Below are 20,897 nucleotides of genomic sequence, written 5' to 3'. Positions count from 1 at the left end.
TTTGTCAATAAACAAAAAGGCCCTTTTTATCATCCCAAGAATTCTATTGGCCTTAGCTGCTGAAAGAGCAATGTGGTGGGAAAAGGACAAGTCCTTAGAAATCAACACACTCCTAGGTCTCTTTCTTCTGAAACCGCTTCTAATTGTTTTTCACAGAGAGACTTATTCATAAATCCACGCCCCCCTTTTACAAAATCCTGGATCTGCCCCTGTTGTGGAGAAGGATTTTATTTATTTATAATTTTAGGACGTGTCTTCTGAAAACTTTTAAAATAATACATAAGCTTTTGAACGTTGACATCCGACCCACATGCGTGTCCGTTGGAAAACGCGTTCCTGGTTTTACGCACCGCTGTGACGCGCAGCAGCGGTCGAGTCCATTCGCTGCAGCTGTGTTTTTGGGCTGGATCCGTTACTAGGTGGGGTTTATCCTGGCTATAAGAACACTGTTCTGAGCTCTGCGCTACTTCTGGGACCTCAGTGAGACTAACTTTGTTCGTGTCAGGCCGTGCGGTAAGTCTGTTTAAATCATCTGTACATGGACACGCTGCGCGCTAACTCTTCCGTTGTGACGATCTGTGGACGATTTGACAAACTTTGTGGCGTTTTCACATCCGCCTTCAGTTGGTTTTCATGTCCGTATGGGTGTGGCTGTCGGAAAGTAACTGATCAGTAACTTATTGTATGTGAAGTAGGAGCTGCGTTACAGGCTCAAGCGTCTTGGAGCGTAAAATTGCCAAAAAGCTGAAATGTGGCTGTAGTTATCCGTGGGTGTGGTCGCTCGGGCTTCAGACGTTTTCCATCGTGGACAACCACATAAGCCTACAGTAAATATGCAGAGGCCTCCACTGTGCTGGATCCGACAGGGGCGTCTCCACGAAACTTCAGGAAGCTTACTGTAGCATGTGGCACCAGCAGGCCTGCTGTTTAATCCTGAGTTCGCTGTTATATAGTTAGTGTTCTCTTTTTTTTAAATTGCTATTAAAGGGAGTAAAAACTATTAACCTGTTTTTATATTCTTTCATATACTTAAACTATCTACTTCCACTCTATGCAGTATGTGAAGGTGGAACAAATCTAAAGTTTTTGTCCCTTCTGGAAGGGTGTTGTGCCTTTTTTGGATTTGCAGTGTGACTCAAAACCATCTCACCTGTCTTCCAACTTTGCAGACTTTCCCTCTTAAATGTGAGTTTAATTTCTCTAAAATGTGCAACACTTGGAAATTCAAAGAAAGCAAAATCCAGCCTTGCTGTAAGTTGGTGCAGTAGCAGACGTTTGTTTTGGGTTCACCTCCCATTTTGTTTATCTACATATGTCCGTCTGCCAGTCTCAGTTCTGATGCAGTTTTTTTTTTTTAGGGATGGGTGTGATAGTGAAGGAGGGTTGGACTGTATGCAGTGCAACTCTCATGCTGTTCTAGAATATTGATTCCAGATGTTGTACAGTGCATCTGGAAAGTATTCAGTGCTTAAGTTTTTCCACATTTTATGTTACAGCCTTATCAAAAAATGGATTAATTCATTTTTTTCTCTCAAAATTCTACTCTACATACCCCATAATGACAACATGAGAAGTATATTTTTTTGCAAATTTATTAAAAATGCTAATCACATTTACGTAAGTATTCATATCATTTGCTCAATACTTTAATGCATCTTTAGCAGCAATTAGTCTCAAGTCTTCTGGAATATGAAGCTTGGCACAACTCTCTTTAGGTTTTTGCTCACTCCTCTTTATAGCCCCTCTCAAGCACCATCAGGTTGGATGGAGAGCGTCAGTGCACAGCCATTTTTGGATCTCTCCAGAGATGTTCAATTGGCTTCTGGTCTGGGCTCTAGCTGGGTCACTCAAGGACATTCAAAGTTGTCCTGAAGCCACTCCTTTAATATCTTGGCTGTGTTCTTAAGGTCCTGCCGAAAGATGAACAGTCACCCCAGTCTGAGGTTAAGTGAAGCACTGTGCATACTTTCTGGATGTGTTGTATGTAGCTCTGACTGTCCTCTTATTTCTATGGAAGTCTCTATTCTGTCCTACAGAGTGTGAATTTGTCTATTGTCAAAATTGAGCTTTTGCCGTGGACAACCAGTCCATCCCTGCCTCTCAAAAGTGGCAGTCTCCCGCTGCCAGGTGAAACGTGAGCGTCTCCAGGAGTTACTCCTGAGGTCTTAAACGGAGGCACATGCATGTTTGATCATGCCCAAAGAAGTGTGCCACATGGCCAAAATCCAGTAGCTTTCCATCTACTTGAACATAAATTAATAAAACTCCATGACATTAATGGCAGTAACACATAAAAGAATAACCACACTTATGCATGGTTATAAGTCCAGTTTGTTTCAAAGTCTGTCAAATATGCCTCACATCAAGTTTCTTGTTTATGGAATGCAGAACAAATTTTGCATGTAATTAAAATAAGTGCATATTGTAAGAAATGACATAACATGCCGTCTCATTCCTGTTGCTGTTTTGAACTATTTCAGCCACTTGTGCTCAGGATGCATTTAATAAGTGCTCAGGGTTGAGGTGACCCTTGGATAACAATCTGTCTGTTGGGGTGACTTGTTTCTTGTGGAAATGTTGACTTGAGTGTTCTGCTTCATATAACTGCAGAACATGTGACATCTCTTTGTGCTTTTACTTGATGGAACACGAGGGGAAAAACTGATTTCCTTTAAATTCTTGTATGCATTGATGTTACGAGGTCTGTCCATAAAGTATAGTACCTTTTTATTTTTTTCAAAAACTATATGGATTTCATTCGTATGTTTTTATGTCAGACATGCTTGAACCCTCGTGCGCATGCGTGAGTTTTTCCACGCCTGTCGGTGACGTCATTCGCCTGTGAGCACGCCTTGTGGAAGGAGTGGTCCCGCCCCCTCGTCGGATTTTCATTGTCTGGAAATGGAGGAATGAAAAGGACTTTTTTTTCCATCAGAATTTTTTCAGAAGCTGTTAGAGACTGGCACCTGGAAACCATTCGAAAAATTTATCTGGCTTTCAGTGAAAATTTTACGGGCTTCACAGAGAATAAGGACTTTAACTACAGGTTTAAGGACCCCTTTAAAGGACGGTCGGTGCGCCGCGCTGCGAGCTGCAACGATGCGGCACAAACCACTGGATCATTTCTAAGCTGATGGCTCTGTGGATACGAGACCGTCGTGTGCTCTTTCTCTGGTTATCACAACACCTGGACATCAGCCATTTTCCGGCAGATTTCACTTTTAACAAGAGATTTTGTCATGGAAAGCCACGCGGAGGCTTCGCGCGTCACGACCAATTCGCTGATGAAGCGAGACAAAGGAACACCTCCGTTTCGGAGTGTTAGAGGACAAGTTGGGACATGTCCAGCTCTCCACAAGTTCTTTTATACTCACTCGACTGGTAAGCACTGAAAGCCGAGATAGACATGTCCCAACTTGTCCTCTAACACTCCGAAACGGAGGTGTTCCTTTGTCTCGCTTCATCAGCGAATCGGTCCTGACGCGCGAAGCCTCCGCGCGGCTTTCCATGACAAAATCTCTTGTTAAAAGTGAAATCTGCCGGAAAATGGCTGATGTCCAGGTCTTGTGATAACCAGAGAAAGAGCACACGACGGTCTCATATCCACAGAGCCATCAGCTTAGAAATGATCCAGTGGTTTGTGCCGCATCGTTGCAGCTCGCAGCGCGGCGCACCGACCGTCCTTTAAAGGGGTCCTTAAACCTGTAGTTAAAGTCCTTATTCTCTGTGAAGCCCGTAAAATTTTCACTGAAAGCCAGATAAATTTTTCGAATGGTTTCCAGGTGCCGGTCTCTAACAGCTTCTGAAAAAATTCTGATGGAAAAAAAGTCCTTTTCATTCCACCATTTCCAGACAATGAAAATCCGATGAGGGGGCGGGACCACTCCTTCCACAAGGAGTGCTCACAGGCGAATGACGTCACCGACAGGCGTGGAAAAACTCACGCATGCGCACGAGGGTTCAAGCATGTCTGACGTAAAAACATATGAATGAAATCCATATAGTTTTTGAAAAAAATAAAAAGGTACTATACTTTATGGACAGACCTCGTATGTAGTGGCGCAAACGAGAATAAATCTGTAAATGTATAAATGAGTAGTTCCAATTTGCTTTTGGCCACACTGTCAGCCATCTGCCTCGAGGTGGGGCTTCCTGTCCAGGCTGAATAGTCTATTCCTGCCATGGTTTCAGCCCCACCAAAAACCTAAAGTGGAACTGGTGACACTCTGCGATACTCGGATTTGCAAGCATTCCAACGATGGCAGCGGCTAAGAACACAGTTCTTGAGGAAATTCCAGAGCTTGATCTGGAATTTCCTGTCCCTCAGCCCCAACCAGTCCCAGCAGAGGACTGCCCCTCCCTGAGCCTGGTTCTGCTGGAGGTTTCTTCCTGTTAAAGGGGAGTTTTTCCTTCCCACTGTCGCCAAGTGCTTGCTCACAGGGGGTCGTTTTGACCGTTGGGGTTTTTACGTAATTATTGTATGGCCTTGCCTTACAATATAAAGCACCTTGGGGCAACTGTTTGTTGTGATTTGGTGCTATATAAATAAAATTGATTTTGATGCTGTGGGTTTAATACTTCAAATACCCTCTGTTAGAAATGGAGCATGTTTGATTATATATTGAATTGGTAATATGGTGTGGTGATTGAATGCTTTGAGAACCTACTAAAACAGGAATCCTGGGCAGGAGGCCCCACCCAAAACCAGTTAGGCAGGAGTAGTATATGGAAAAGCACTCTGTGAACTTTAACATGAATGCACAGTCCCCCACACCTACATCTTGCTCCATAATTGTCCATTTGATTTTAAGTGTTGCATCTCCAGTGTAAAATGTCACTTAAATTGTGTGAAACCTGTAAATGTGTCCTGTTTTCTTATGTTTCCTCAGAGTCCAGCAGTTCCGTGATGTCTCTCATTGACAGTCTCCTGCAGCAGACAATCTATCTGGGCATGCCCGACGAATCGGTATGCAACACTGGTTTTGTTCCAGTTGCTAAGGCAAAATGGTGTTTTGCTGCTTTAACCCTCCTCCCTCTTCCTGCGGTATGTTACAGTGGAACAAATCAGTCTGTAACACATTGGGAGGAAAAACTGTATTCGGTGAGGAAACTAAACTAGTGTGTAAGGAAGAAAGAATATAGGCCAGGAGATGAGGGCGACTGCGCAGGGGGAAAAAAATGTTCTGGTCTTCTGACTGTGACTCATCAAAGCAGGAATTTGTACCCCTCCTTTTATAAACTCTGAAACCGGAGAAAAATGCTACTTCTCTTTTTTTGCTGCAGTTTCTTAGAGCTAAAGTTGCCTCCTCTGCGGTCTGAGAGGTGCCAGGATGGTACGCTAGTATAAGTGCTGCTGTGGAAATTTTGAGCAAGTTTTTGCAAGAAAATCATGTGACGCAGCCCTTCTGCAGTTGGCCCACGCCCTGTGCTCTGAATGCCACAGGCTCATTAAACCGGTCTCGTCTTTCAGGTTGTAAAGAATGAGGGAACGGTGAAGGCAGCGCCTTATTTCAACGCTAATGGGGATGCAGGAGTCTTGGATAAGGCAATCAAGGCTAAAGGTGAGCAAAAAGTGCACATGTGAACCCCTGTCTGCACAGTGTGCAGAGCTGGTCCATTGGAAGAACATTACCGCCCTCTACTGTGCAGCATGTATCATTACTGCAAACTACAGACGTAACAAGGTTTCAACACTCACAGGGTCCTGATGCAAAATCAGACGTTTAGCTTCATGTTAAACATCCTCAAAGTCCAACATTGTCAGCACATGTGGTCACGACCCAGCTGTGTAAATCATGCTACACTGACAGTCACTAATCAAACATGCCACATTGGCACAAATACAACAACACGCCATGTCCATAAAGTCTTGCTGTTGCTCTTTTGGGAGTTGCCTGTAAGCACAGGATCAGCTGCAGATCCGTGCTGGGATTATTGAACAAAGCATAATCAGCCGAACTTGGTGCGATTCTGTTCTAATGCTGCTTATCCCTACATGCATGTTCCACAACGCCAGTGATGAATTTGCTCACTGAACTCTGTTGGTTCAGTAAGATTATGCACATTCACTGGCAACCTACAAAGAAATCAGCTGATCAGAAGCCATGAGTTGTTATGGTGAAAGTGTCTTGCTACTTTGAGGGAGAGCTGGAAATCCTCAAGGTGTTTGAGGATGGAAAAACAAATGAGAAAAGCAACACATGCATCAGCCATGAAGTGAGCTCTTCTGGCAAAGAATTGCAAACTGCATAAATGTGAGTGCAAAGTCATTTGTTGGGAGAAGCAGTATTTATGAAAGTGCAGTCAGACTAATTATTGAAGTGTTTGGTTTTCAAATTAATAACCCAGGCTGACTCTTCCCTCTAGATCAGTGTTATAAAGCAGGGGAGTATGGGGTTGGTTATCACAGCCACACTAGGTGCTGTAACAAGTTTCTCAGACATTAGACCATGACATCCTAATATTGCAGTTAAAACATTAAGCTATGGACTCTGTAATTCTCATGGGATAAATTTTAATGCATGTGTGCTGGGGTTGAAGGCAGCTGGAGTCTGTGGAGGAGGATGTTGAGGAAACTGCTCAGCATCCTGGACAACACCTCCCACCCCCTGCATGCCATAATGACATCCTGTCAGAGCACTGTCAGCTCAAAGACTGACACTGAGGTGCACCACAGGAGGCCTTTCCTACCTGTGGCAGTCAGGCTGTAGGATGAATGCATGATGAACAAAGATTCAGAGTTGTGAGCAGTATTGAACATCTTGTGCACATGTCTTCCAATCACTTTACATAAACTTGTACTTTTTTAAAAATGTACTATTTCTTTAGTCTGGAAAAAAATAATTTGATCTTTAAAAAAATGCATTAAAGCCAGAGTTGAACACTTTAATGCAACTTGTAGCTTTGCTATTATTTTACAACAGAGACTACCCTGGCAGTATTGTTAAACATGTGGTGTGTGTGTGTGTGTGTTTTTTTATTTTTATTTTCCTGACTTGTTAAAGCTCTTTGCACAAAGTCTTTGAAATGGCTGTAGTGTACTTTGACTTGAATCTGAAATTCTAAAACCTTTGCATGTCCAGGCTTTATTGGAATTTTCTGCAGACTTAAAATTGGCTGCTGAAAGACATTAAAAGCCTGTTTACTTAAAAAAAAAAAAAAAAATAAAAAAAATAAAAAATAAAATGGCCACACACTGACAATCTCTTCACAACTAGAACTGTAACAAGCATTTTATTCTGACTTCAGTGAAATGAGGCTAAAACTTCACAAAATTAAGGAAACTCTTTGCAAGGACTCTTGAGTTTGGCTACCTTATGACACAGAAAGCTTAAAGTTGGTTCAACTTCATTAACCTCAGAACAAACTAAATGAAGTATACAAAACCACTTGACTAAATTGTTTGCTAAACCTCTTTATCCGGCTACAAAAGTCCCATGGCCTGTACTCTGTCATGGCAGTTAGAATTATGGCATGTTGGTATGGTAAAAATGGCATGGTTACTAACTTAACCTGCTGTTGTTGGAACCAAAAACCGGATTTCCACTTGTGTTGAGTCAACACAACTCTAAGTGACTAAACCTACTTTGTGGAATTCCTCTCGTCGCAAGTAGAACTCTGTTTTGATATTGCAGTTGAGAGCTGATGGCACCCTCTTACAGGATTTATGTTTACTTCATATGATGAGTGAGGTGGACTAACTGCACTTCTGAGCATAAACTAAATGTGCTTTAGCGTTCAGTGTATATTTATACATTCAACTGTCCATTCTCTGAAGGAGTCATCTACAGAGATTATACCCCCAGCAGGACGATGAATTGGGCATCTCTGTAAGATGAGATGCAGTTTGTTCTTACCCACATTGGTAGAATTTATTGTTTGATAGGCCTATCCAACAAGGTAGGCTCTGAAGCATCCATGGCCAGACCGGACACAATGGAGGGTAATCCACTACGCCTGCTCAGGTCATGGCCAGCAAGTGGCTTGGTTGGAACTGGAATATACTCCGAGTTAACAAGTCTGAGTCTATGCATGCATCTCCTATTTATCATGCAACTGTCTTGATTGTAGGGAGTGTAGAAGGAGGCTGTCTTGATCGGAACCTGTTTGGATTGGGATTACTCAGAGCCAAGTAAAACAGATGGTGGTTGTTGGTGTCTGCTCACTTTTAAATGAAGGCATTGTTATTCTTGGTTGGAGCTATTCCACTCAGCACAAGAAGGTAATTGGTGGGTGTGGATTTGATGGCATAGTATACTTCAGCAACATAAATTGGCTTGATGTGGCTGCTTCTGCACCGCACTGATGCACAATATTCTGCTGCATAGTAGCACAAGGCAAGTGATGTCTGCAGTGCATTAAAGGCCACTACCTAGTTATTTGCAGCAAGCTTTCTAAGTGGTTATGGGATTGCACCTTTAACACAATGTGTGTTGTGGTGGTTCTCAAAAGGTATGATCTGGTTGAGTGATGGTCCGTTTGTCCTACGAGCCTATTGCAAGGTGGAAGAAACCGCTTAGTTTTTGTGAGGCTTAGTTAAGTCTCCATTTCTTGAGGTATTTATCCAGGAGAGCTGTCTGATGTAAGCTGTTGCCCATGGACTGATGTGGTGATGGGCAATACAAAGATTGTTGGCATATATGTACTACTTGTTCTTGGTTTCTGGCAGGTCAGACGTGTAGATGCTAAAGAGCAAGGGCACCAGTACTGACCCCTGGGGCACACAGTTCCTTAGTTGGCACTTCTGTGCTTTTTCTGCATAAACATTTATTGTATATTAAGGATCTGCCCACAACTTTTAAATCCTAGAAGGCCCAGGCTTTGTTCTAAGCCTCTGGTGTACGCTGCTGAAAGATTTACATCAAAGTGATGCATTTGTCTTGGAATTCCAGTAATAACTCTGTAGATCACAGATGTTGGGCAACAAGAGCATACAAGCAGTGACGCCTTGAACAAACCCTCTGTTGTCATCAGACTTGCCTGTTCATGAAGCTGAAGCTACTCACTGTTTCAGGTGTGGATGAGAACACTATTATTGAAATTCTGGCGAAGAGGAGCAACGAACAGAGACAGAAAATCAAAGAGGTCTACCAGCAGTCATGCGGCAAGGTAACTACAAATGCAGATGTTAACAGTGTTTGGATGTGGCTTTGAAATCACACATGATCATTTTATTTATTCACTCCCCTCTTCAGGCTCTGGAAGCTGACCTGAAGAAGGCTCTGAAGGGTGACTTGGAGGAAGTGGTGCTGGCTCTGCTGAAAACACCAGCCCAGTATGATGCCCAGCAAGTCAAACTGGCTATGAAGGTAAAAATGGATTGGGGGGGAAGAATGTGCCCCCTCCCCACTTCTGCCAAATTACTGCTTTCTTATTGGGGGGGTGTTAATCACCATGTGTATCCTTGTCTCAGGGTTTTGGGACAGATGAGGCAACCCTGATAGAGATTCTGGCTTCCAGAACCAACACACAGATTCTGGCTCTAAAGAAGGCCTACAAGGAAGGTGTGTTGAATGTTTACACAAGGTTCTTTGACTCAGTCCAGCAAGAGTTTGAAATGCACTGCTGAACATTCAACCTTTAAGGAAAAGCTAGTTTTGAAATTGAAACAAATGTAATTTCTTTGTCAAGAATACAAGAAGGACCTGGAGGCTGACATTGCATCAGACACAAGTGGAGACTTCAAGACTGCTCTGCTTGCACTCTGCAAGGTAAAAGATCTCTTCATGAAGGCATTTAAAAAGACCTCCTTATGTAGATTCTCTTCTGTGAAATCAAATTAACATCCCTGCTGCATGGGGGTAAGGAGGTCCTCCAGCTTTTCGCTTGCTTAACTCTGGATTAAGTTTTGGCATAAGTTATCTACAATGCCACATTAAGCCCCGGTCACACGGCACTAATGAAGGACACCAAAACAAGAAATCTGGACTTGCATTGACTTTCAGAGACGTCGTCCAGCTTCGTTCCTGTAGCTGGAACTTCGTCAGAATTTTCAAACTGTTCAAAAATGTGAACGAATCCCAGCGGCAACTTCAGTTTGTCTGTTTTGCTTTCTGTCTTGACGGTTCCTCATCATTTACGTAGTTATGTACCCTCAGCATCCCATTTGATTGTTGTCTGACGTCTTGCAACTTCATCAACCTCTCAAGTCCGACATCTTACACGAACATTGTCAATATCTGAACGGATCAATAACTAAAGATCCGACAAGCTGAACGTAACTCGTCCATGTGTGGGGCAAAAAGCACCGTTGGCATACAGAAACAATTGCAGCAAGAATGTTTTATCGACTATTTACGCACATTGTTTTTGTGAAGGCAATCCTGTTAAGACAACCAGAACTCACGCCTGCATGTGCTGTGGCTACAGAAATGATTACAGGCTGGTGCTCAGTCTGATATGCGCAGTCACGTCATCATAAAGGTTTTGTTTTAAAGTGTCAAGGTCACTATTTGCTTCGGATTTGTTTCATTCTGTTATGCGCTCTGGACTCACAGGCTTTTCGGTGATGGGAGGTGTGCAGGCTCATTCGTCCACTTTCCACACTTTGGGACTACTCCCCCCTTCAGCAATTGCTGTGTGACCAGGCCTTTATATGGAGACTGAGCAGAGGTTGTCTTGAACCAAGAACCTTCAAACTAGAAACAAGCGCTCCCACCGCTTAGCCACAAAGTGCGTAGGTGTAAATAGTATTTGGGCATAAGAAAACTCGATATGCATATGTCAGAATCCCCCACAGTCATCAAGGTGCATGTGTACCTGCTATTTACTTCTAAATTTGACTCAAGACATAAGGAAGCTGGGCTTATTGAGGCCCGTGGGCCACAATGTGACAGCCTGAGCCAGCGGCTGTATGAAAACATCATGCAGCTAAACCGTCTCGTACGCTTTTTAAATTTCACTGTGCATTCAAGAACAAATCTTAAGTAGTAGGCCGGGTTAAAGTTCTCACAGAATAAGCAGTGAGAGGGTTTCATGAAATATCTGCAGTGCAAAAGTATCAGAATGATTAGAGGGAACATCAAGACTTGTCCAACAGATGTCTGGTTTTTGACGTCTGCCTTCCACCAAAGCTCTGATCACTAACATTAACTGAAGCAGACGATTTGATGTTGCAGCACAATGCAAACCCCCATTAGATAAGTTACAAAGAAAATTGATGCAGCATGACATTACTTCTAAAAACACTTTCCACAGAAGACTACATGGGGAAGGGTGCAACAACCCACACTTACAGGGGCACTAATGTGCTGAAACAACATCCAAATTAATACTTAATATTAAAAAATATTCCTACCTGGCAGCCCGTCTAGCTTATAATACTGTAGGGGGAACTCTGTCACCTTTTTCCCAAAGTAGTAAGTAAAGTTTGTCAACTTTAAAATCTGGTTACTCCATCAACAGGCAAATTTCGTGTTGCGTAACTCCACAAGGGTACATGCTCTGGACCCAAACCCAGAAATATGAAGTCACACAACTCTCTGGTGTCTCCCAGCTTGTCCAGAACTGTGAATTTCTGCACATCACAGGCCGAGAGAACTGAAGGAGTGTGTGAAGAGCTGATTGACAGTGATGCCAGGGCCATCTATGAGGCAGGCGAAGGAAGGAAGGGCACTAACTGCTCAGTCTTCATTGACATCCTCACCACCAGGAGTGCGCCTCATCTCCGTAAAGGTTGGCTTGCTTCCATATGTGGGTGTACTCACCCGAACTATTGCTGTCTGACATGAACACTGGTATTGGTGTGGAATTTTCTTTAAAGCCATCACCATTCAAGGTGCAGTACACTTGGGTTCATATGTATTTGGACAGTGACAAGCATTTTGCCTGTACAAACCACCCTAAGAATAGGGGTGTAATGATGCATTAACTCTGTGATGCAATTAGACAGTGTCCATAAAGTATTTAGTGCTTCACTTTCTTTTGTTACACAGCCTTATTCCAGAATAGATTAAATTAATTTTTTCCTCAATTCTACAGTTTCTTGCAAATTATTTAAAAAAAACTAGGAAATCACACAAGTATTTATAGGCTTTAAGATTGAGCAAAAAATTGAGCTCAGGTGCATCCTGCTTCCACTGATCATCCTTGTTTCTACAGTTAGTCCACCTGAGGTAAATTCTGTTGATTGGACATGATTTGGAAAGACACATGTCTACATATAGGGTCCCACAGTTGACAGTGCATGTCAGAGCACAAACCAAGCATGAAGTCAAAGGAATTGCCTGTAGACATCTGAGACAGGATTGTCTCAAGGCACAAATCTCGGGAAGGATACAGAAACATTTCTGCTGTTTTGAAGGTCCCAAGGAGCACAGTGGCCTCCATCTTTAAATGGAAGAAGTTCAGCTCCAACAGAACCTGATTGTCACTGTCTGAGCTCTGTGGAGACAGAATCTTCCACAGACAGCAATCCACCAATCAGGCCTGTATGGTAGAGTAGTCAGACAGAAGCCACTCCTTAAAGAAAGACACATGGCAGCCCACCTAGAGTTTGCCAAAAGATACCTGAAGGACTCAGACCATGAGAAACAAAGGCAGGAACTGATTGAATAGTCAGGATTGAGGGAAAGATGAATGCAGCAATGAACAGATTCATCCTGGATGAAAACCTGCTCCAGAGCACTCTGGACCTCAGACTGGGGGGGACTGTTAATCTTTCAGCAGGACACTGGAGTGGCTTCAGGAGAACTCTGTGAATGTCCTGAGTAGCCCATCCAGATCTGAATCTGATTGAACATCTCCAGAGATCTTAAAATGGCTGTACAGGCACTCTCCAATTTGCTGCAAAGAGGAATGGGCAAAACTGCCCAAAGATAGGTGTGTGTGTGAGATGCTTGTGGCATCATATTCAAGAAGACTTGAGGCTGTAATTGCTGCCAAAGGTGCAGCAACAAACCATTGAGTAAAGGGTGTGAATACTTGTATGTGATTTCTTAGTTTTTTTTTTTATTAATACATTTTCAGAAACTTCATGTTGGGAGTAGAATTGGGGGGGTGAATTTAATTCCTTTTGGAATAAGGCTGTAACCTAAAGTGGAGCACTGTGAATACTTGCTGCATGTATACCTTACAATCGATTTGATCACTTTTTCTACCAGTTTATTCTATAAAGTAGTCAACTCTTCATGGTATCAAACTTCAAAAAACTATTTGATTCATGAGTAAAGTGAAACATAAATGTGCTTGTAGTGTGGACTCGTTGCTTTAATAAAATGTCACATTAACAAACTAAAGCCACTTTGTACAGTTCAGGATACAAACTAAGGTTTAGTGTTGACACAAAACTACTTTCATAGCCAGTTTTGCCAAACTAAGGGATGAATACATGACTAATTAAACTGGGAAAACACTCTGACTTAAAGTACAGCTTACTGTGTATTAAGTCTGCCTAGACTAGGGACTTCTAAACTCTACAAGCAAAGCCGCTATAGAACTGTTAAGCTCTGAGGTAACGCATCATGTGATAAAGCTGTTTCCAGGTCTAAACAAAACACTTATGGTTATGTAAATTGACGAGATTCATTTCATAAATGGTCAGTACAGCCGCTATAGCATCAGCAATCAACACAAAAAGGTCAGGGTGGGGGGCCTACCTGATCAGTTGTAGCCACTTCTGTTTGTCATCAGCTGGGAATCTATAAAACCACAGCTCCAGTGATGTTTCCAACCTATTGACTCGGTCGCACATCCGGGAAATCTGCCTGTGAGGTCTTGGCTTCAAAAGAAACTCAGCTGATGCAGATGACCACAAACATCTGACAATGTGCACAATTTATTTTTTTTTTGGACCTGGAAGTTGTAAATCACGTGCGTGATGTGTTACATCACACTTAAAAACCGAAAAAAGATTCAGGGTTCTGTGTGACTTCTTGGTAAACTATGCACAGTGCAACTATTGTGTGTTGCATTTGGAGCTGACCCTGGTTGCACTACCAGTTTTACAGTGGAGTGGAACAGAAGGCTTTTTTTTTTTTTTTAAGACCAAATCTCTGCTCAGGTTGTAGTTTTATTTCTTTATATATATAAAGAAATAAAATGCTTAAACTATGGATATAAACCTTTGCAGAAAGTCAGGCATTCAAAGTTGTTGGACCGTCTAGGGTCCATGGGAACACTGGTACCTCTAGTGTTTTCTTGACATTTTTATTAATAGATCAGCATTGGAATCTCAGAATCCATTTGACCACTTCTGAAATGACACCCTCTCAAACTGCTGTGAGAGGCTGCACTCTGGTTGCAGCATCAGTTTATGGTACAGTAACCTTTTTGTCAAGGCAGCAATTATATCTTTTTTCAATCTGTTTAATAAAATATCATTATTTTGAAATATTAGACCTCTACCATGTACTTCCCAGCAGGTGGTGCTGCTGCACTGCATGGCACACAGCTTAAATGTATTATGGTTTAAAAATCTTTCATATTGCACTACTTTTGTGACCTGGAGATTTTTGATAGTTTGTCTACATAAAAATGTAAAGAGCTGAAGAATTTCTAAATGCTTCATTTTAATTTGGACATGCAAAGTGTGTGCCCCCCAGACTGTTCAAGACAAATGTCTCACATCCAGAAAGCTCATTATGAATGAACATTGTGAAACATCAGCACTACACAAAAAGAAGTTAAATGGGAATTGCAGGTATTGAAAATATGGTGGGGGTGGGAAATGCTTTTGGACCCCTCAGGGTGAGTATGTTTTAAAAGCCTCTCGTATGTGTACTACTCACGGTCTACATTAGCTGCAGTGTCATGTGCCATCACACCTATTAAATCTACTTTTCTATTGTTCCTTCAGTATTTGAAAGGTACTCAAAGTACAGCAAACAGGATGTGGCCAAAGCGATTGACCTCGAAATGAAGGGAGACATTGAAAGCTGTCTCACAGCAGTTGGTAAGAGCACATACAGTCCATCAAGATGGTATTCACAGCACTTCACTTTTCCACTTTTTTTTTAGACTTTTGCAAATTCATTAAAAAAATAAAATGCGAAATGACATGTACATAAGTATTCATAGCCTTTGCAATTGAGCTCAGGTGTATCCTGTTTCTACATCTTAACTGGAGCCCACCTGGGGTAAATTCAGTTGATTGGACATGATTTGGAAAGGCACATACCTGTCTACATATAAGGTCCTAGAGTTTACTGTGCATGTCAGGAGCACAAAGCAAGCAAGCATGAAATCAAAGGAATTATCTAACCTCTAAGACAGGATTGTTGAGGCACAATCCTGGGGAAGGCTACAGAAGCATTTCTGCTGCTTTGAAGGTCCCAATGAGCCACCAGGACTCTTTCTAGAGCTGGCTGCCTGTGTAAACTGAGCAATCAGGGGAGAAGGGCCTTAGACAGGAAGGTGACCAAGAACCCGATGGTCACTCTGTCAGAGCTCCAGCATTCTTCTGTGGAGAGAGAACCTTCTGGCAGGACAACTATCTCTACAGCAATCCGCCAATCAGGCCTGTGTGGTAGTGGCCAGACAGAAGACACTCCTTAGTAAAAGGCACATGACAGCCTGTCTGTAGTTTGCCAAAAGACACCTGAAGGACTCTCAGACTATGAGAAACAAAATTTTAAGGTCCTATGCGACCTCAGAGTGGGGTGACTGGTCATCTTTCAGCAGGACAATGACCCTAAGCACACAGCCAAGATATCAAAGGAGTGGCTTCAGGACAACTCTGTGAATGTCCTTGAGTAGCCCAGACCTGAATCTGATTGAACGTCTCTGCAGAGATCTGAAAAGGGTTGTGCACCGATGCTCCCCATCCAACCTGATGGAGCTTGAGAGATGGTGCAAAGAGGAATGGACAAAACTAACCAAAGGTGCACCAAGCTTGTGGCATCACATTCAAGAAGACTTGAGGCTGTAATTGCTGCCAAAAGTGCATCAAGGTATTGAGCAAAGGGTGTGAATACTTGTTTTTTTTTTTTATTTCAAACTTTTTTTCATGTGAAAAATGAGGGGGAAAAACAAATTTCATCCTTCAGAATAAGGCTGTGACATAAAATGTGGAAAAAGTGAAGCTCTGTAAACGTTCCAGATGCACCATTCTCTAAACTATTGACGGAACATGCATCTATTAATGCACAGTTAACTTAATTTTATGTATGTATGTATGTATGTATATATATATATATATATATATATATATTTTTTTTTTTTTAGTAAAGTGTGCTGGAAACAAGCCTGCCTTCTTTGCTGAGAAACTCCACTGCGCCATGGAGGTACATGCAGGATAATCCCTAAGCCTTCCCACTTGTTTTGGAATAATGCAGTGGTATAAGGTTAAAGTAAATGTTTCATTTTGGAGTTGCCAACAAAATGACAATGTATTAACATTTTAAGCGCTGCATGTCAGCTTTATCACCAATATTGCACCAAAGTGAAGCAGAATGGTATACAAATAATGAATGTTTGAAGTCAGTGGAACAAAGCCTCGTTGAATGGTTCATTCCAGCTTTCACCTCCATGAAATATTTGTTCCATTGAAAGAATATACAACCCCTGGCAATAATTATGGAATCACCGCCCTCGGAGGATGTTCATTCAGTTGTTTAATTTTGTAGAAAAAAAGCAGATGACAGACATGACACAAAACTAAAGTCATTTCAAATGGCAACTTTCTGGCTTTAAGAAACACTATAAGAAATCAGGAAAAAAAAATTGTGGCAGTCAGTAACGGTTACTTTTTTAGACCAAGCAGAGGGGGAAAAAGATATGGAATCACTCAATTCTGAGGAAAAAATTATGGAATCACCCTGTAAATTTTCATCCCCAAAACTAACACCTGCATCATGCATCTGTTGTAATGGAAGCTAAATAAGTAGCTACAGTGACATTTTTAGCAGCTGTAAAAGCTCTCAGAAGAATGAAGTCCCCCCCCCCCCCCCCCCCCCCAGCTGGACTGAAAGAATGTGGCCCTCTGCTTCCACAGACAGCTCTGTTCTTAGCTACCTCAATTTATTTCATTTATACAGCACCAAATCACAACAAAGTTGCCTCAAGGTGCTTCACACAAAGTCTAATCTTACCACCTCAGAAGCTCCTCCATTAAATGCCAAATGAATGTCTGTCTGTTTAGGGGTCAGTGTTATTTGTACAACAGAAATCCCCCCCCTTCACCTTGCTGAGTGGGATGGTCAGTCTTTGATATGTCTTGCCTTTGCATGCAAACTCATCACTTCCTGGTTAGTTCCCTGGACATTAAGTCCCTTTCACACCAGGCCTGCATACAGTTGCATATGCTGTGTATTTAATAATGCGGGGATGTCTGCATCAGGTGTGTGTGCGTGGGGGGGGGCTTGAGTAGCTGCAGCCAGACTGTAATAAGCAGGTGTGCGCTCAGATTTCTCTTCTATTTTCTTCCTGTGACTGCAGAGCTGCAGCCGGCAATTGCATGTGTGATTGGATGTGAAGATGTCCCCTACCTGGCAATTGTTCTGTGAGCAGGAGTTGATGGACTTCAAACTGACTTCGTTTACATGCAGCCAATAACCCTTTCATAACCGGAATATTAGCAATAACCCAGTTGCGCACTGCCATGTAAACGCCCGCAAAAACCCAAATATGCTCATATTCCAGTTTTTAAAAACCCAAATATGACCCCTGGGTTACTCCTTTTCTAACCCGAATATCAGGTCATATAAATGCGCATCGGGATATCACTATAGAAAGGAACATTTTTTTGTGTTCTGCGCATGTCCTATCCGCAAGGAATCTTGGTCTTTTGAGTATGGCAACTACTTGTATGTGGACCACCGGACACCACAGAAGCAGAGATAAACCGCATTGTGTTCTGCGTCCTTATCAGGTGGGCCAGTCGCGGCACCGGTCGACATCACTGCGATTGCTCTGCCTCCGATGCGCTTACTGAGTCTGCGGGCTCGGTAAACGCCGCAGCAGGCCACTCACACCGCCCTCCCCTCTCTGCTGTGCGGCGCTGCGCCAAATCTGGCAACAGGTCCAGAGACTATGCTCGCTGTTTTGATGCGGAGGCAGCCCGCAGGAGAGAAAAGTGAGAAAATGTTAATGCCTGTTTGAGAAAAGTGTGTAGTGAGGGGTTTTACATGAAGTAGGATTTGCATGAACCAGACCAAGCACCAATGGAAGACATGCATCACTGTTTAGATGGGGATATTCCAAATGATACCAATGACCATGTATACAGGAGTAACTGTCTGCTTAAGCATCTAAACAGGTTATTCCTAATGATTCAGAAACCGGAATATTGACCTTAACCCGAATATTAACAGCATGTAAACGTAGTCAATGAGGAGATGAGAGCGGCGAGGAGCTGCAGCCAGGCTGCGTGATTTATAGTTATGCAACAATGGAGCACAGCAGGAATCATAAATTGGCGTCGGGTAGCGTTATATTGTGTGGGTGTGGCATCCAGTCATGTTAAGTACTGTTGCATTGTCTCAACTTGTGTGAAAACTGTCCTCTCTGCATCCAGTGCTCTATGCCAAAAATCCACAAAATTGAAACTTTCCGTTGCCCTTTCTGTCCCTCAGTGTATTGTGGCGTTGGGCTGCAAAACTTGGCATCGTGATGACGCAACTCTGGCCCGGTGTGAAAGGGGCTTTAACATGGACACAGATACTCCTGTTGGTAGAAGGGCTGTATTGCAGAGTTTTCAGATTCTGTGTCTCTGCAACATCCACCAGGCCTCCTGCAGAGAGAAACAGACAGCAAACCACAGCAATGGGTGAAACTGAGGTTAAATATACTGTACCTCAGGATTTCTGAGTTCTATTGGTTGGCTGGCAGAATACCCTCAGACAGCTTTTTCTGTACAAATCTAATATGTCTGGCTTTTTAAACTGTCACAACAGTTTTCAAACCTTAAACCCTGTTTGTAACGAGATAATACCTCTGAGGTGATTTACAAGATGTTGGCAAGCTTAGTAGCGCAGAAACGTCAGTAAAGTGTTGTACTAAATCAAACTCTGGTTCCGTCAAACAGAGAGGAAAAGCTCAGTGTCTGGCTTCCTCAGCCATCTCTCTAAACATTGTACACAGTAAATGCAAGTAACCATGAGCTGGCCACAGCCTTGCAACAATCAAATGGCAACTGCTTGTTGCACTCATCTGTAGTTAATTTGATCACAGGGTAAAAGGATGTTCTGAGTGAGTGGATATGGCTTTTGTGTGCTTGGGTTTAATTGAAATAAAATTGGTCCTATGGCAGGCAACTAATCATAGATGTAGGGCTGATGATGAACCATGAGGTCCTCCAAAATTAGGTTTATAATCCAAACCATGGTATGACTTAACCACCTGTATGAAGTGTACTCAAACTTTGACCTGTAGTAGTAACAGACTTTGTATCACACTGTTCTTTAATGGATTCTTTCTGCCCCTCAGGGAAGAGGAACCCGTAAACCAATCCTGACCAGAATCATGGTGAGCCGCTCAGAGGTGGACATGAAACACATCAAGCAGGAATACAAAAAGAAGTATAGCAAAACACTTCACCAGGAAATTCTGGTGAGCAAAATCCTGGCTGAAGCCACAGTAACATGGCTATCAGATGTTTGGAGTTGGGTTGAGTATAACATGTCCACTCTGGTCTTTACTTTAGGATGACACTACAGGTGACTATGAGAAGATTCTGCTCGCCCTCTGCGGGGATAACGACTAACAAGAAACACTAAAGATCCTTAATGTCCAGCTGTGGAAGAGTTCCTGGACTTTAACGTGCAAATGTTATATAAAATGGTCAAAAACAGTCTTTACTGCTTAAACGCTCTTTCCCCTTCACATAACACATTTAACTGTCCATCTGAGATGTCTAGGTGAACTTCTGCTCTGGAAAAGGCTTGACTTTGTCTTAGTTTCTTAGCCTAGACTCCCACCTGTCAAAACATTTACACTGACGGCAGTATTGCTGAAAGAGCTTGAATCTCTGCAAATAAAAGCTTTTTGTATGAAGGCCAGCCCGAGGAGTGTGTGTGGGGTTTTTCTTATGAATCTGAATTAAGAGCCTACAGCATACTGGACACTGTTTTACATGTCTGTACAGGGTGTCTTGGAACACCAGATAGTTTGTATAATTAAAGAAATTCACCCAACTAGGGGTATATTGCATGTAGTCCAACGTGCAAAAACAGTTTTGATATTTGAATGTTAATACAAGACGTCCATGCCAGATCAATTAGTAATGTAGTGAAGAAAATGTGGCTGGATGCTGCTCTCAATTTTGAAGTTCAAGGTTAAAAAAAATGGTTGCATTTATTTGTCACTAAATTTTTATACAAAGTCCACCAGGAAACATGTAAAACACAATTTAAGATTAACATAACTTTTAATGTTACATAAACTTAACTGTACATTTAAATGTAAACTCTAAAATGTGCGCATTTCATAGAACATAATGTTTTGCCAGATTTTCTGTTCTTAATCCTTTAAGGACCTGCACATAGGAGGTGATGGCCTAGCAGTTAAGGCGTTGGGCTTGAGACCAGAGGATCATCGGTCCAAATCCCAGCCTGACTGGAATATCAGTAAGGGCCCTCGGGCAAGGTCCTTAATCCCCTATTGCTCCCGGTGTGTTGTGAGCACCTTGTATGGCGGCACCCTGACATCGGGGTGAATGTGAGGCATTATTGTAAAGCACTTGAGCATCTAATGCAGATGGAAAAGCACTATATAAATGCAGTCCATTTATATACCTTTAAAATGGGTCTATGACTTAATCTAATTTTAAATGTCTGTCTTGGATGTGTTACAATTGCTACAGGATCCATTGTTATTACTGTAGTAGCAGTGGGAGTTGTCAAATTCAGACCCAGTATGTTTTAGGCTCTACACACTTATTTGTAAAAACCAACAATAGTGCAGCAGATAGAATATTTACAGCAGAATCCTGCAAATGGTGATAAAAGCATCAAATTTGGCTG

General features: G+C 42.4%; 1 protein-coding gene across 1 annotated transcript; it reads left to right on the top strand.

The window, feature by feature from the left end:
- The first annotated feature begins 371 nt into the window (after window positions 1-371).
- anxa1a (annexin A1a) lies at window positions 372-19,931 on the top strand. The gene is made up of 12 exons (XM_034169803.1): window positions 372-513; window positions 4,890-4,966; window positions 5,471-5,561; window positions 9,014-9,108; window positions 9,195-9,308; window positions 9,413-9,503; window positions 9,631-9,710; window positions 11,529-11,673; window positions 14,795-14,890; window positions 16,162-16,220; window positions 19,363-19,485; window positions 19,580-19,931. Exons 2-12 carry the CDS (start codon window positions 4,907-4,909, stop codon window positions 19,637-19,639), a joined length of 1,014 nt encoding a protein of 337 aa, XP_034025694.1. The 5' UTR covers window positions 372-513; window positions 4,890-4,906; the 3' UTR covers window positions 19,640-19,931.
- Window positions 19,932-20,897: the final 966 nt, after the last annotated feature.

The sequence above is a fragment of the Thalassophryne amazonica genome, chromosome 5 (genome assembly GCF_902500255.1).
Source record: "Thalassophryne amazonica chromosome 5, fThaAma1.1, whole genome shotgun sequence".
Taxonomy (NCBI): domain Eukaryota; kingdom Metazoa; phylum Chordata; class Actinopteri; order Batrachoidiformes; family Batrachoididae; genus Thalassophryne; species Thalassophryne amazonica.
Note: the sequence above shows the minus strand (reverse complement) of the source record. Positions and strands in the feature narration are given on the sequence as shown.